This window comes from Bufo gargarizans, chromosome 1 (assembly GCF_014858855.1).
Source record: "Bufo gargarizans isolate SCDJY-AF-19 chromosome 1, ASM1485885v1, whole genome shotgun sequence".
Lineage (NCBI taxonomy): Eukaryota > Metazoa > Chordata > Amphibia > Anura > Bufonidae > Bufo > Bufo gargarizans.
The window spans coordinates 495,995,849-496,014,250 of NC_058080.1; the positions used below are offsets into that span (position 1 = coordinate 495,995,849).

At 40.4% G+C, this 18,402-nt stretch overlaps 1 protein-coding gene across 1 annotated transcript in view; it reads left to right on the top strand.

The window, feature by feature from the left end:
* The first annotated feature begins 4,940 nt into the window (after positions 1-4,940).
* CEBPE (CCAAT enhancer binding protein epsilon) overlaps positions 4,941-18,402 on the top strand; it is a 28,610-nt gene continuing 15,148 nt past the window's right edge. The window contains exons 1-2 of the mRNA XM_044288031.1: positions 4,941-5,066; positions 11,980-12,511. Coding sequence (XP_044143966.1) covers positions 12,065-12,511 — 447 coding nt within the window. The 5' untranslated portion in view covers positions 4,941-5,066; positions 11,980-12,064. The remainder of the gene's footprint in view (positions 5,067-11,979; positions 12,512-18,402) is intronic.

Consider the following 18,402-nt stretch of genomic DNA (forward strand, 5'->3'; position numbering starts at 1 on the left):
TTCAGCCATATTATTCCCTCCTGTTTCAGCTGCACAGCTAGATGCATTTCACTTAGAAGCAGTGGGTGTCTTCCTTCCCCCTGTACTATATGCTGTGAACTCACTTCCTACTGTATATTTTTTCTAGGGCGCTCAAAAAGCCGATAAGGAAGGACAAATCACACTTACAGAAAAGCAGGAGGTTCCTGTGATGTTTAGAAGCAGTTTTTTTTTTTATCAGACTCACGGTCTCAGTCTCTGTTACTAGCGGAGGATCTTGCCTGACAACAGGCAGTGGACTGCCACTTAGGTAGACGTAAGACCCCTAGTGACCATGACTTGACAGCTTTTTTCAAGTGGATGCATGCATATTTTTAAAATCTGGATAGCTACCTTACAACTGGTGGCATTAGAGACAGAACTTGCTAATAGTTCATTTGCATATTTTTTTTTAATTAAGTGGTTTAGAAATGTTCTCGTTACACCATTCTCAGACCCTTTAAGTGCAGATAATAGTGCAGAATCGCGGTGACAGATTCCCTTGTTGAGCCTGACCACATACAGGTCCTTCTCAAAAAATTAGCATATTGTGATAAAGTTCATTATTTTCTGTAATGTACTGATAAACATTAGACTTTCATATATTTTAGATTCATTACACACCAACTGAAGTAGTTCAAGCCTTTTATTGTTTTAATATTGATGATTTTGGCATACAGCTCATGAAAACCCAAATTTCCTATCTCAAAAAATTAGCATATTTCATCCGACCAATAAAAGAAAAGTGTTTTTAATACAAAAAAAGTCAACCTTCAAATAATTATGTTCAGTTATGCACTCAATACTTGGTCGGGAATCCTTTTGCAGAAATGACTGCTTCAATGCGGCGTGGCATGGAGGCAATCAGCCTGTGGCACTGCTGAGGTGTTATGGAGGCCCAGGATGCTTCGATAGCGGCCTTAAGCTCATCCAGAGTGTTGGGTCTTGCGTCTCTCAACTTTCTCTTCTCAATATCCCACAGATTCTCTATGGGGTTCAGGTCAGGAGAGTTGGCAGGCCAATTGAGCACAGTAATACCATGGTCAGTAAACCATTTACCAGTGGTGTTGGCACTGTGAGCAGGTGCCAGGTCGTGCTGAAAAATGAAATCTTCATCTCCATAAAGCTTTTCAGCAGATGGAAGCATGAAGTGCTCCAAAATCTCCTGATAGCTAGCTGCATTGACCCTGCCCTTGATAAAACACAGTGGACCAACACCGGCAGCTGACATGGCACCCCAGACCATCACTGACTGTGGGTACTTGACACTGGACTTCAGGCATTTTGGCATTTCCCTCTCCCCAGTCTTCCTCCAGACTCTGGCACCTTGATTTCCGAATGACATACAACAGTCCAGTGCTGCTTCTCTGTAGCCCAGGTCAGGCGCTTCTGCCGCTGTTTCTGGGGAATGCGGCACCTGTAGCCCATTTCCTGCACACGCCTGTACACGGTGGCTCTGGATGTTTCTACTCCAAACTCAGTCCACTGCTTCTGCAGGTCCCCCAAGGTCTGGAATCGGTCCTTCTCCACAATCTTCCTCAGGGTCCGGTCACCTCTTCTCGTTGTGCAGCGTTTTCTGCCACACTTTTTCCTTCCCACAGACTTCCCACTGAGGTGCCTTGATACAGCACTCTGGGAACAGCCTATTCGTTCAGAAATTTCTTTCTGTGTCTTACCCTTTTGCTTGAGGGTGTCAATGATGGCCTTCTGGACAGCAGTCAGGTCGGCAGTCTTACCCATGATTGCGGTTTTGAGTAATCAACCAGGCTGGGAGTTTTTAAAAGCCTCAGGAATCTTTTGCAGGTGTTTAGAGGTAATTAGTTGATTCAGATGATTAGGTTAATAGCTTGTTTAGAGAACCTTTTCATGATATGCTAATTTTTTGAGATAGGAATTAGGGGTTTTCATGAGCTGTATGCCAAAATCATCAATATTAAAACAATAAAAGGCTTGAACTACTTCAGTTGGTGTGTAATGAATCTAAAATATATGAAAGTCTAATGTTTATCAGTACATTACAGAAAATAATGAACTTTATCACAATATGCTAATTTTTTTAGAAGGACCTGTATATAGTACATAGTATAGAAAAGAATCATAATAGATCCTATTAGGTCCAACTCCTTTGAATGGATCAGACCTCACCAGCAGGCCTGCTTTTTCACACTTGGTTGACTTGAGAGAAGTGAGGTGTGCTTCTTCTTTGTTGTGTTGTTGAGGTGGTAATTCTCTACGCTTCAAAATTGTTTCTTGAAAGTACTGTAGTTTTTTTTTTTTTTTCTCCATTCCTTCCTTACTTCTTTTCTATTTCTTTCTCTAATCTCCCATACTGGTTTATCAAATGACTTACCGTATGTTTCTAGTCCATCAGTGGACAAGATAAAATATACCATTTATTTGTCCATCAGATCATGAGAGCCTTGATTTATGTTGTATATTCAAGACATGTCTTAACACTGGCGAATGCTTTTTTCATTGTTGTATGCACAGCATTCTGGATAATATTTATTATTGTTTTTCTGTATTGTAGATTTTAGTAAAAAATGTGTTAAAAAAGGATAATACTATTGAGCTCCCACACACAAAATTACAGAAACTGGATAAGTAAACAGTACTGGATATACATCTCAGAACAGAACAGTTGGCACCTTAGGCCATGAACTAGGAATAGAATGGATCATCAGTTATTGCCTGTAGTGTAGAGCTGTAAAAAATAAAAAAGTGCCATATTTTATCAGTGTGTACAGCAGAGGGGTTATGGAAATATACTGAGATGCTTCATAACTACCATACTCAAATTACTTTCTCTTGTCAACAGAGCACATCAGTTTATTGGTTTATGCCAAGGGATTTATCATGATTTAGTTTCCTTCTTTACAGTGTATTCGGAAAGTCTTTGACCCTTTCACTTTTTGTTATGTTGTGGCCTTGAACTTAAAAAAATGCATTTCCTTCATCGTTTTGCACTCAAAACCCCATTATGAGAAAGTGAAAACAGAATGTTTGAAATATTTGCTAATTTACCGAAAAGGAAAAACTAAAATGTTGCATTGGCATATGTATTTAGATCCTTTACTGTTCTGAAGCACCTTTGGCAGAGATCACAGCGCCAGGTATGATGTCACATGGTTTTGACATTCTTCTCTGCAGATCCTCTCAAGCTCTGTCAGGTTGGACGGAGACCGTCGATGGACAGCCATTTTCAGCGAGATGTACAACTTGGTTCAAGACCGGGCTGTGGCTGGGCCACTCAAGGGCATCCACAGAGTTGTCCTAAGCCACTACTGTGTTGTTTTGGCTGTGTACCAAGTGTCATTGTCTTGTTGAAAGGTCCAGTCTAAGGTCCAGAGCACTCTGGATCAGGTTTTCATTAACAATATCTCTGTGCTTTGCTCCATTCAGCTTTCCTCAACTCTGACTAGTCTCCTGTCTCAGCAGCTGAAAAATACCTCCAGAGCATGATGTTTTGCTGTTTGGGTGGCATTAGGCAGTGCCTGGTTTATTCCAAGCATGATGCTTAGAATTGAGGCCAAAACATTAAATCTTGGTTACAACAGACCAGAGCATCTTCTTTCTCATAGTCTGAAAGTCCTTAAGGTGCTTTTTTTTTGCAAACTTTCACATGTGTTTTAATGAGGAGAGGCTTCATTCTGGCCACTTCATTCTGGCCATAAAGCCCAGATTGGTGGAATTCTGAAGTGATGGTTGACATTCTGGAAGTTGTTTCCATCTGCACACAGGATCTTTGGAGCTTAGCCAGACTGACCACTGGATTCTTGGTCAACTGTCTTACCAAGGCCCGTTTCCCCCAATTACTGAGTTTGGTGGGTCAGCCAGCTCTAGGAAGAATCTTGGTTGTTCTAAACATCTTTCATTTAAGAATGATAAAGGACACTGTGCTCTTGGGATCTTTTAGTGCAGCAGAATTGTTGCTGTGCCTACACACAATCCTGTCTCTGAACTCTACAGGCAGTTTTTTAATACTCATTGCTTAGTTTTTGGGGTGTATTTTCCCAAATCATGTCTAATCAACTGTATTTACTAACAGTTGGACTCCAATCAAGGTGCAGAAACATCTCAAAGCTAATCAAGAGATTAATACATTTCAAGTCTTATAGCAATGGGTCTGAATACTTATGGCCATGTGAAATTTAATATTTTCCTTTTTAATAAATTTGCAAACATTTCTACAATTCTGTTTTCATTAAGTGGGATTGATTGCAGAAACTTGAGACTTGAAGGCCACAACATAACAAAATGTGAAAAAAGTGAAAGGGTCTGAAGACTTTATGAAAACATTATACAAGTATAGGTTCAGCAAAGCTGTTTAACAACCCTTTTAATATCTCATATTTGGCGTATATGGATGTCATACCTGGGGTTCCCTCTATGAGCCAGAGGTCTCTGAACCTGGACCAGTGGTAAACAGTTGATCACTGGAGCAGTTGAAACCTGAAACGAGTTTTGTATTTGTGATACAATCCTTATAATATGCTTGTATATTGTTACTGACACCTCTAGAAAATAGTTCAGTCTAATCTGGCAGCAATAACTGAATAAGGATATACTGTAAACCAGCTCTTCACACTGCATCAGACATTCATTGCTGTAATAATACTCTATGACATGAACAAATAACCTTAAACTTCCTCACTGTCATATCTTTTTTACATCACATTAGTTGGCAATGAGTTAATATCCCATCCATGTAAAGATGCATTGTAAGGTAGCCGTTACTGGGTGCTGTGGGCCATGTGGTGAGAACTGATAAACTCAGAGCAGTGTCTGGATTGCACCAGCCCCATTGGGAAATCAGTTGTCTTCCTGATCATGGGGGGCGGAATCTGTCAGCCACAGGGAGGGGACAGATAGTAATATAGATAATTACACCCCCATCTGATCTTCTTCACATTATACTTGCAGTCAGAATCAGGTGTAATAGTCATCCCCAGAGACTGAGTCTGGTGTGTGGGACAGAAAACCTTTACTCCAAAGGGGAAAATTGTGACAGTGAGAAGTGTGCGAAAGAGAGAGATCAATTAACACAGGTAATCTACCAGCGAGCACATCCAATCTGCCTTTTATACAAGATAGATAGAAAGATAGATAGATCGATAGATAGATAAAGTAGATTGTATTTAATATGTGTTGCCAATAGTAAATATGACTTAAGAATGAGTGTATGTTTCCCTGTTTCTGGGAAAGCGCATATTCGTAACTAATTTTGTATGGTGTTTTATGGAGTAGTTGTCTAACTTGAAAGGACAATTATTTTTTTATGACTATGCATGTTAGACAGATTTCATTAGATTCACAAAAATATATCTAAATATATTTCTTACAAAGTGGAGGGAACCCAAAATGCAGCGCAGGGGACGACTGACTACATCAATATGTCACCATGAATTGAATGCATTTTAATTTTACTTTTTTGATTGAGGTGACACAGGAAAAAAATGTTTAAGTCACATCTATGATGCTTCTTTCAATTTTCAAATTAATGTTGTGCCATTTAATACATCTATCTGTTATCAGGCAAACTTAAATGTTTGGATGCGTCATTTTGGCTTTTTTTTTTACTAGGAAACTATTATATACTTAATCCAGATGATGTTTTAGTTATCAGCTTAGATTAGAATTTGTATTAATTTATGCAGTAATATGAGTGGTTAATTTGTAAGGTATGTCACAGATGAATGGAGTAAAGCTGTCATGGACTCTCTCTCTCTCTAAATATATACATAAATATATATATATATATATATATATATATATATAGTGTGTGTATATATATATATATATATATATATATATATGCAGTAGAGATGTGTGTGTGTAATTTTGTTACCCTACAAAGATGCTAAAGCTACCATGTGGCACATCCACCATATTTAATTTGGATTTCAGACTTTTAACAATTAATAATGTAGTTTCCAACAAATTTAAATACTAGCCCTGATATGATAGGAAACACAAAAAAGCTTACGTACAGGGAATTTGTACATTCAATGTATTTTTAGGGGGCAAACTGTTTTAAACTTTTTAACTTTTTTGTCAATATAATAGAATTAATCACTTTTACCACAATATCTACAGTATGTGAGATTCCCTAGCCTGTGCAGTACAATATATTCTAAGAAACTATTATATATGAAAGGTTGACACCCTGTCAAATAGGTGTATGCTTTCCATCCCTTCTATGTAAAAAAAACTTAATAACTGTTGCTGCAAAAGGCCGGGCAATGTAGGCAGCTCAGCAAGATGCGTTCTAGTTTAGTTGCATCAGCATCTGGTAAAATGTGGACTTCTTTAAATACAAAATTTAGATTTTATGACTCACCTTCCAAAAAGAAAAAAATGGAAAAAATTATTTGATCACATATTACTGACATGGCAAAATATTATTTATATTTTTGTGTTTCTAAAAAAAAAAAAAAAAGACAAATAGTTTTCATGAAGACTGTAAGGCTTCTTTTATATTAAAAATATTTTATATTAATGATACAGAATAAAACCAGGAAATATACATGTTAATAAAATAACTAACAAATGAACGGAACTGAAAAATAGGCCTATAAAAAGTAATAACATTTTATATACTGGATATGAAGAGAAATAAACTGAAAATGAAGATCAAGGTGTTTAATATCACTACTAATAAAATCCATGTCTGCACTGAACCATAATGCACAGTGAGTAATCAGGGAAGTCAACATTTAAGAATATACAGTGGATATAAAAAGTCTACACACCCCTGTTAAAATGTCAGGTTTCTGTACTGTAAAAAAAGAGACAAAGATAAATCATTTCAGAACTTTTTCCACCTTTAATGTGACCTATAAGGCTACTTTCACACTAGCGTTCTGCTGTCCGCTCGTGAGCTCCGTTTGAAGGAGCTCACGAGCGGAGCAGAACGCTTCCGTCCAGCCCTGATGCAGTCTGAATGGATGTGGATGCTTGCAGCGTTCAGCTGTCCGCCTGGCCGCGCGGAGGCGTGCGGATCCGTCCAGACATACAATGTAAGTCAATGGGAACGGATCCGCTTGAAGATGACACCATATGGCTCAATCTTCAAGCGGATCCGTCCCCCATTGACTCTACATTGAAAGTCTGAACGGATCCGCTCAGGCTACTTTCACACTTAGAAATTTTTCTAAGTTATTAATGCAGACGGATCCGTACTGAACGGAGCCTCCGTCTGCATTAATATGATCGGATCCGTTCAGAACGGATCCGATCAAGCGCAAGTGTGAAAGTAGCCTTAACTGTACCACTCAATTGAAAAACAAACTGAAATCTTTTAGGTGGAGGGAAAAAAAGAAAAAAACTAAAATAATGTGGTTGCATAAGTGTGCACACCCTCTTATAACTGGGGATGTAGCTGTGTTCAGAATTAAGCAATCACATTCAAAATAATGTTAAATAGGAGTCAGCATACACCTGCCATCATTTAAAGTGCCTCTGATTAACCCCAAATAAAGTTCAGCTGCTCTAGTTGGTCTTTCCTGAAATTTTCTTAGTCGCATCCCACAGCAAAAGCCATGGTCCGCAGAGAGCTTCCAAAGCATCAGAGGAATCTCATTGTTAAAAGGTATCAGTCAGGAGAAGGGTACAAAAGAATTTCCAAGGCATTAGATATACCATGGAACACAATGAAGACAGTCATCATCAAGTGGAGAAAATATGGCACAACAGTGACATTACCAAGAACTGGACGTCCCTCCAAAATTGATGAAAAGACCAGAAGAAAAGTGGTCTGGGAGGCTACCAAGAGGCCTACAGCAACATTAAAGGAGCTGCAGGAATATCTGACAAGTACTGGCTGTGTGGTACATGTGACAACAATCTCCCGTATTCTTCATATGTCTTGGCTATGGGGTAGAGTGGCAAGATGAAAGCCTTTTCTTACGAAGAAAAACATCCAAGCCAGGCTACATTTTCCAAAAACACATCTGAAGTCTCCCAAAAGCATGTGGGAAAAGGTGTCATGGTCTCATGAAACCAAGGTTGAACTTTTTGGCCATAATTCCAAAATATATCTTTGTCCCAAAAACAACACTGGACATCACCAAAAGAGCACCATACCCACAGTGAAGCATGGTGGTGGCAGCATCATGCTTTGGGGCTGTTTTTCTTCAGCTGGAACTGGGGCCTTAGTTAAGCTAGAGGGAATTATGAACAGTTCCAAATACCAGTCAATATTGGCACAAAACCTTCAAGCTTCTGCTAGAAAGCTGAACATGAAGAGGAACTTCACCTTTCAGCATGACAACGACCCAAAGCATACATCCAAATCAACCAAGGAATGGCTTCACCAGAAGAAGATTAAAGTTTTGGAATGGCCCAGCCAGAGCCCAGACCTGAATCCCATTGAAAATCTGTGGGGTGATCTGAAGAGGGCTGTGCATAGGAGATGCCTTCGTAATCTGACAGATTTGGAGTGTTTTTTCAAAGAAGAGTCAAAATGTGCCATGCTGATAGACTCATACCCAAAAAGACCGAGTGCTGTAATAAAATAAAAAGGTGCTTCAACAAAGTATTAGTTTAAGGGTGTGCACACGTATGCAACCATATGATTTTATTTTTATATTTTTTCTTCCCTCCACCTAAAAGATTTCAGTTTGTTTCTCAATTGAGTTGTACAGTTTATAGCTCACATTAAAGGTGGAAAAAGTTCTGAAATGATTTATCTTTGTCTCATTTTTTTACATCACAGAAACCTGACATTTTAACAGGGGTGTGTAGACTTTTTATATCGACTGTAAACCAGGTTTTCTGTAATATTTGCAGTTTAGTCTTCTGTATCCAACATTTACCATAGAATTTAGAATTGACAGAATTTAGAGAAATGGTGTCCCTATTTTTATACTCCAGATTAGAAATGTGGTCTTTAGTGAATATTGATGTGATTGACTAGATCATTATCTTATGGTATAAAATTGACGCATTTTTTTTCCTTGACCACAATGAGAAATAAAGGTTTAGTATATGGTTACACAATGCTAGCTAGTATTATTATTATTCCACATTTGTTCACTTATCATGTTACATTTAAGTTACTACATTCTCACATTAGATGATAGTGATTGAGTTCTGCAGATTGGAGCCCACATCATATACCATACAGTTTGTAAATAACTGTATTATATTGTGCATAATTAACATTATAATACAGGATGGTGGCCAAATTACAGTGCCATAGCTTGGCCAAATAGCACTTAGTATGTACATAGCAATGCTATACAGTGCCCCCAGCAATATAGATTGCATATATACGACTAGCAGAGGCACTCAATGCTTAAGGCCTCATTTATATCTTCATTAGGTAACTCTGGTAGTCTGTTCTGCTAGAGGAACGGACTACCAAAGTCACCATATCTGGCATAGCCAAACACCGTTGGTCACTGTTGGATGCCCTTTTCCTATGATGCGATCCAGTTGGTTTCCACCAAAAATGCCGGCTTTCGGCCATAAAAATAGAGCTGCCTTTATGCCAGAAACCTGCCACATCCTATTATAGTGAATAGGGATCTGGCAGTGCACAACAGTGTCTGGCTATGCCGGATATGGTAACTCTGGTAGTCTGCTCCTCTGCTGGAACAGACTACCGGAGTTACCTAATGGAGATGTGAACAAAACCTCTTTCTCTTGAGCAATGCAGAACTCGTGTGACTTCTGTCAGTGAAAAACTGCCATATTTCCCTGAGTTTTCCTTCAGTTTGCTTCAGTGTTTTTTGTTTTACAAAACTGCATTTTTTTTAGCATGTATACAAATCAGTTTTTGATCCATTTTTCACATGTGTGAAGAACTGAAAAATAACAACACTCTACATTTCCTAGCAACCATCAGGGGAAAAAACATTGCACCTGGATGTATTGAGTTTCTCACAAAAGCCCCATTCACTTCTATGGGGCCAGGGCTGCTTGAAAAACAGACAATGTAGAGAATGCTGCGATTTTTCCTGAATACAAAGTTGTTCAGTGAAAATTAATATACCCATTGAAATTAATGGGTCAGGATTAAGTGCGGATGCTGTCCATTTGCAAAACGGATTGTATCCGGACAGTAAACTCGCTCATGTGAAGGAGGCATAAGTGTATGCCACCGTGCACCACTTACAGTGCTGCCTATAATTATTCATACCCCAAATTTTGACTTTTATTCAACCAGCAAGTCATTTTTGGACGGGAAATCACATAGGTGTCTCAGAAAAGATAATAAGACGATGTACAAGAGGCATTATTGTGGGGGGAAAAAACATTTCTCAGCTTTTATTTACATTTGAGCAAAAAGTGTCCAGTACAAAATTATTCATACCCTTCACAAACTGTCACAGTCTGGGGGAAAATCAAAAGTTCTATACCATTCCAAATAGTCCAAGCTGTTCTAAAGCATCCTAATTACCCTGATTAATTGGGAACAGCTGTTTTAATCAACTCAACAGGTGAAAAACAGCAGCTCTCTGCAGTTGGTTTGTGAACAGTCATGGCTAAGACAAAGGAGCTCAGTGAGGACCTGCGGCTGCGCATTGTGGCTGCTCACAAGTCAGGAAAGGGCTACAAGGCCATTTCTAAATGTTTTCAAGTTCCAGTGGCTACAGTGCAAAGTATTAAAAAAATACAAGATGTTCCGCACTGTGGAAAATCTCAGAGGACGTGGTCGGAAGCCAAAAGTCACACCTGTGCTGGCCAGGAGGATAGTTAGAGAGGTGAAAAAGAATCCAAGGATCACCAACAAGGCCATCCTGGTGAATCTGGGCTCTGCTGGTAGCAATGTCTCAAGGCAGACAATCCAACGCCACTTCTTTGCAAAAGCTCATCTGGACAAAGAAGAAGACTTCTGGTCTTCTGTGTTATGGTCAGATGAAACACAAATTGAATTGTTTGGTCACAATGATGTTTCCTTCATTTGGCATAAAAAAGGAGAAGCCTTCAACCCAAAGAACACCACCCCCACTGTCAAACATGGTGATGGGAACCTAATGCTTTGGGGGTGTTTTTCAGCCAATAGACCAGGGAACCTAATCACAGTAAACGGCACCATGAAAAAAGAGCAATACATGAGATTTCTCAACGACATCAGGCAGTCTGCAGAGAAACTTGGCCTTGGGCACCAGTGGACATTTCCGCATGACAATGACCCAAAACACACAGCGGTGTAGAAATGGTTAGCAGACAACAAAATTAACGTTTTGGAGTGGCCCAGCCAGAGTCCAGACTTGAATCCGATTGAGAATCTGTGGAGGGAGCTAAAGATCAGGGTGATGGCAAGAAGACCCTCCAACCTTAAAGATTTGGAGCTCATTGCTAAAGATGAATGGGCAAAAATACCTGTGGAGACATGCAAAAAGCTGGTCTGCAATTATAGGAAGCGTTTGATTGCTGTAATAGCCAATAAAGGCTTTTCTATTGTTTATGGAGAAGGGTATGAATAATTTTGGACTGGACACTTTTTGCTCAAATGTTATGTAAATAAAAGCTGAGAAATGTTTTTTTTTTCCACAATAATGCCTCTTGTACATCGTATTATTATCTTTTGGGAGACACCTATGTAATTTCCCGTCAAAAAATTACTTGCTGGTTGAATAAAAGTAACTTTAAGTCAAAATTTGCCAGGGGTATGAATAATTATGGGCAGCACTGTATATAATACCAATAGCACTTGCTAAGTAACAGGTCCGCACATTGAGTAATCTAATAACGCGGCTCTACAATGTCTTAATAGTACTGATATTCAATTAATCTTAAGATTATTGGTGATCACAAGCCTGATTTCAGACCATTAGTGGAGGTCCTTGTGCTGGTACAGCTGGTGCGACAAACAGATCGCACATAGCTTAGGCAGCGCTGCATAGCATATTGCCAATAACTAGTTTTTTATTAATTTTATTAAATGTATAGTTAAATGAGTTGTATATATGTATTAATAAGATCATTGTGTACAAACTCTTGTCTCCATAGCTGCCTTTAGGTATATATGTAGAGAAGACATTTTCAGCAGAAGTGTTTTAGAGAACGTGGATAGAAGAAGACTCCTTCATACAGAATGTCCCAAAGCAGCTACTATGAGTGTGAAAAACGAGGTCAAGGTTCAGGCTATCCTTCCCGTATGGGACCATCTCAAGCAGAGATTGTAGGAGGCAATCTCTGTGACCCTGAGACCTCTGTGGATTTATCCACATACATTGAGTCAGGAGAGGATGTTTTGTGTGATCTGTTTTCTATGAAGCAAGAAAGACTTAAAACATCATATCAATATCTGCCCTCCGAAGGGCTCTCGGCAGCTGCTCTGTATGGATACACGCATGGCATGGTACCAGAACGCAGAATAGGAGGATATGAATCCGGGGGAGTGATTGTGAAGGAGGAGACACGAGGATCACACAGGACCATGTGCAATACTCTACAATACCAGGCCCCCCAATGTACACAGACCGCAATGCATCTTCCTCCTCAGATGGAGGGAGTACACCCTGCACTCCGCGTGTTAAAGGTGAGAGATCTCCACTATACTAAAATTCTCTTTATGTAACTTAATATGTTCCACCATTAAATGCCATGTTCGTTGTATAGATAATAAAAAATAAACGATTGCCATTTACACAATAAAAAAAAAAAGATCCAGTGAAGCGTTTAAACTGTATAGCAATGTGCATGCCCACCTACGTAGCTAAGTGCTGCTGGTCACACGTGCTCAGTCACTCTCCCCACAGCCAGGTCTCTTCATATTGATTCTCTGTTCACTGCAGTGCACCTAATAGAAATAGATTTCTGCAGGGAAGAGAGACATTTTTCTAAACTTCTCCATCGTGAACACAGGGAAGAATATGCTTAAGTTTACATGATCTATACAATGAAGATGGTATTTCATGGTGGGACAGCCTGATTGAAGATACTTGTCATAACCTTTTGGCCTATGTAACTAAAGACATGCTGCTGCAGGTCACATAACACTGTCATAAATGATTTCTTTTTTTAAGTCTCCTTAAAGGGCTTCTGTCACCCCTAAAACTCATTTTTCATTTTTGGGCATATTAAAATCCTTATTGGACGACTATTCCCTATATAGGGCTCTTACCTTGTTCTGTGGCTTGGTTTCACAAAAAATCGATCTTTTAAACTATGCAAATGACTTCACTACCAGCAAGTGGGGCGTCTACTTGCTGGTAGCCGCCGCATCCTCCTTTAAAAAAAACGCCCCCTCCTCCTGCTGATTGACAGGGCCAGCGAGCGCTCTCCTCCTCCGGCTGGCCCTGTCTGCACCTCGTTCGGCGCAGGCGCTCTGAGAGAAGGACTCTCGCTTCCTCAGCACTTTCTCAGTGCGCCTGCGCCGATGACGTCTTCTCTTTCGGGTTTAGAGGTGACGTCATCAGCGCAGGCGCACTGAGGGAGTGCTGAGGAAGCGAGCGTCCTTCTCTCAGAGCGCCTGCGCCGAATGAGGTGCAGACAGGGCCAGCCGGAGGAGGAGAGCGCTCGCTGGCCCTGTCAATCAGCAGGAGGAGGGGGCATTTTTTTGAAAGGAGGATGCGGCGGCTACCAGCAAGTAGACGCCCCACTTGCTGGTAGTGAAGTCATTTGCATATTTTAAAAGATCGATTTTTAGTGAAACCAAGCCACAGAACAAGGTAAGAGCCCTATATAGGGAATAGTCGTCCAATAAGGATTTTAATATGCCCAAAAATGAAAAATTAGTTTTGGGGGGTGACAGAAGCCCTTTAAATCTGTTTAAAAAAAAAAATCACACTTTGAAACTATACTGACGTAAGCTAAATGCAGGGTCTAGCGTCCATGGAGTCACTGAGTTACTGCCACAAGCCCACCCATCTTACATCTATTAACATGCCCCTAGCTTGACTATCTCCTAGAACATCTAAGAGCATGTTAATCAAACAAGATGGGCTGGCTTGTAGGGAGTCTTCCCCATGAATCCAGGCCCCACATTTGGCATATATCTGGCACAGTTTCAAAATGTGATTAACGATGTTACATGAATGTTAGCATGTAATTAGACAGATTCTCCTAAAATCTCTGGTTAGCAGTTACTTTTCCCACGGATTAAAAATTTAGGAGCACCTTTTCTTAAACCTTTGAGTTGTACTGTTCCTGTGTAATTCCTCCTGGAAATGCATAAATACATTGACAATTGGTTGTTACGATTCTCAGTTGGACACGTAGGGACACGTTTCTTGCAACATCTTATGGTTTATCAGTTAATGCTAAGAAAGGAGGAAAAACACTCCCTAACTTCATAGCAAAATTCATAACTCATATTACATATTCATTTATAATGCACATCAAAGAGAACCTGTCACATTGTAGATGGTGAATGAGTTGCAGGTAGCTTGTTATAGAGCAGGAGGAGCTAAGAAGCTTAATATATAGTTTTGTGGGAAAGGATCAACATATCTTGCATTTTATTAATTTCAATTCCTGTTTATTCTGGGCTGTGAAGTGAAGTAGGCGGTCCTATCAGTGATTGACAGCCTTCCCCCTATGACTGTGTATACAGAGATAGCTGTCAATCACTGATAGGACTGCCTCCTGGACTTTAAAGCACAGAATAAGCAGGATTTTAAATTAATTAAATACAGGTTATACTGAATATGTCCCATAAAACTATTTATCAATCTGCTTAGCTCCTCCTGCTCAATAACATGCTGCTGGCAGATTACATTGCATTTTTATGGTGGCAGCCTCCCTTTAAAGGGCTTCTGTCACCCAACTAAACTTATATATTTTTTTTTGGGGTACTTATAATCCCTATCCTGCGATATAGCTATACATTATGTTAATAATAATTTTCGTTCTGTAGATATGTCAAAAAACGTACTTTTATAATATGCTAATTACCTGTCTACCAGCAAGTAGGGCGTCTAGTTTCTGGTAGCAGCCGCAAAAAAACGCCTCCTCCTCCTGTTGATTGACAGGGCCAGCCGCGATCTCCTCCTCCGGCCGGCCCTGTCAGCATTTCAAAAATAGTGTGCCTGTGTTGATTCGGCGCAGGCGCTCTGAGATAAGGAGGCGAGCCTCCTCAGCATTCCCTCAGTGCGCCTGCGCCGATGACGTCACCGAAAGAGAAGACGTCATCAGCGCAGGCGCACTGAGGGAGTGCTGAGGAGGCGAGCCTCCTTCTCTCAGATAGCCTGCGCCGTATCAACACAGGCGCGCGATTTTTTAAATGCTGACAGGGCCAGCAGGAGGAGGAGATCGCGGCTGGCCCTGTCAATCAACAGGAGGAGGGGGGCGTTTTTTGGCGGCTGCTACCAGAAAGTAGACGCCCTACTTGCTGGTAGACAGGTAATTAGCATATTAGAAAAGTATGTTTTTTGACAGATCTACAGAACAAAAATGATTAATAACATAATGTATAGCTATATCGCAGGATAGGGATTATAAGTACCCCAAAAAAAATAATGAGTTTAGTGGGGTGACAGAAGCCCTTTAAGGACTATTACATCCACTATCCAGTTTGTGTAATTTCTTTTTGCATGTAAAAAGTAAAAAAATCACATAATGATGATAAGATTTCCCAACATAGAATGATGCCTGCTTCTGACCATAGATGGTGGTTTAGGCTCCAGTTATCATTAGGAAAACAGTAGACTATGTAAGGCCAGCTTTAACTTTCCAATGGCCAGAATGGGAAAATAATTAACAACATTTCTCTCAAACAAAGGTGATAATGATTTCAACAGATATCTGCTGCTTGGATGTTTTTCACTCTGGAACGGTGCAATTATCATTCAGTTTTTTTAACTTCCTGTAATATGTGCAATACTACTATGCCCAGACTTGGTTATAGTCATATCTATGAAGAAACAATGGTATTTGTCAAATATATCCATTTTTTATTTCATATCCATTTTAATTTATTTGACCATGACTTAAAGGGGTTGTCTGGGTCCAGATTTGAACCCGAACATATTCCCATTTTCACCCAGGCAGCCCCCCTGACTTGAGCATCTGAGCAGTTCATGCCCCGATGCTCTCCTTTGCTCTGCGCTAAATCACGCAGGGCAAAGGCATTTTTTGGAGATCCAGTGACGTACTGGGGCTCTCCATGGGGCTGCCAGGAAACCCAGTGATGTCACTGGCACTGATGGGCGGGCTTTAGCGCTGCCCTAGCCAGTAAAACTGCTAGGGCAGCGCTAAAGCCCGCCCATCAGAGCCGGTGACGTCACCGAACACACTGCCGGGCGGAAGCTTCCGCCCGGCAGTGTGTTAAGATAAACAAAAGAGCCCGTGCCCTGTGCGATGTAGCGCAGGGTAAGGGAGCACATCGGAGCATAAGATGCCCCGATGCTAGCCTCTCCCTGGGTGAAAATAAGGGTATGTCCGGGTTCAGCTCTGAACCCGGACAACCCCTTTAAAGTATGATAGTTTACTATACTTTTAATGTACCTGCTGAACAAGTTCAACTTAACTGGTTAATGACCATTAATCCATATATTTATGGAGTTTGATTTAGGGATCGCTTTTCCCATTTCGGTCTTTTCTGTTCTTACATACATATCATATAATGAGCTGTGTACAGAATACAAAAGTCTACTTCGAAAATACAATTAGTAATTATATTCAAGTTCACTAATTGTGTTTTACTAACAGAGTATATAAAAAAAAAAAAAGTTACATTTAAAAATGCAGAGGAAAAGAAGCTCAGCACCCAAAAATGCTCCCTGTGCAAAATTAATGGCGAACAATGATGAACACAGAGAAATTCTATGTTATAGTAATATATTATTACTAAGAAAAAATAGCTAAGAAAATCATATTTCTCACAAATGTTAGGAAAAGAAACCTGTATGTTTCACAAAAATGCCCCAAAAAATCACATCGGTAGTCCAACAAATAAAAATGCTACATTCATTAAACTAATGTATGTGAAAAACGGCTAAATGGAATCTAGTCCTGAAGACCTGACTTACCTTGTTCCTGAATCGGTTAACATAAATCAAAGAGAAATCAACAATACTGAAGCTAATTTGCTGTTCGAAATCCAGTTTTTTATTAGACAAATTCATCCAGACAGTTAAACAAAGTCATTAGATGTATGTTAGTATAGCCATTAGACTGAACATTTTGGTCGTATAGACATCTGCCTTCAGAAGGAGAGTTGGGAGGTCCTCATATACAGTCCTGCTGAATTTGGTGGGTTTGACTAACATAGATCTAATGTGTATGGTCAGCTTAAAGAGTTTTCCAGGCTTCTGATATTGATGACCTGTCCACAGGATAGATTATTAATATCAGATCGGTGAGGGTCTGACACCCCACTTCCCCATGAGTTTCCAGAACTGGAACTAGCAGCTGATAAGTGGGAAAGTGTAGTGTCAGACCCTCACCAAATGAATTCTAATGACTAGGGATGAGCGAACTCGAACTGTATAGTTCGGGTTCGTACCGAATTTTGGGGTGTCCGTGACACGGACCCGAACCCGGACATTTTCGTAAAAGTCCGGGTTCGGGTTCGGTGTTCGTCGCTTTCTTGGCGCTTTTGTGACGCTTTCTTGGCGCTTTTTGAAAGGCTGCAAAGCAGCCAATCAACAAGCGTCATACTACTTGCCCCAAGAGGCCATCACAGCCATGCCTACTATTGGCATGGCTGTGATTGGCCAGAGCACCATGTGACCCAGCCTCTATTTAAGCTGGAGTCACATAGCGCCGCCCGTCACTCTGCTCTGATTAGCGTAGGGAGAGGTTGCGGCTGCGACAGTAGGGCGAGATTAGGCAGATTAACTCCTCCAAAGGACTTGATTAACTGATCGATCTGCAGCTGTGGATCATTGAGCTGCTGATCCTCAATTGCTCACTGTTTTTAGGCTGCACAGACCGTTTGTCAGTCTCATTTTTCTGGGGTGATCGGCGGCCATTTTGTGTCTTGTGGTGCGCCAGCACAAGCTGCGACCAAGTGCATTTAACCCTCAATGGTGTGGTTGTTTTTTGGCTAAAGCCTACATCAGGGTGAAGCTGTCACACCAAGTGCATTTAACCAGCAATAGTCTGTTCATTTTTTGGCCATATACAAAATCAGGGGCAAGCTGCGCCTGTCACCAAGTGCATTTAACCCTCAATGGTGTGGTTGTTTTTTGGCTAAAGCCTACATCAGGGTGAAGCTGTCACACCAAGTGCATTTAACCAGCAATAGTCTGTTCATTTTTTGGCCATATACAAAATCAGGGGCAAGCTGCGCCTGTCACCAAGTGCATTTAACCCTCAATGGTGTGGTTGTTTTTTGGCTAAAGCCTACATCAGGGTGAAGCTGTCACACCAAGTGCATTTAACCAGCAATAGTCTGTTCATTTTTTGGCCATATACAAAATCAGGGGCAAGCTGCGCCTGTCACCAAGTGCATTTAACCCTCAATGGTGTGGTTGTTTTTTGGCT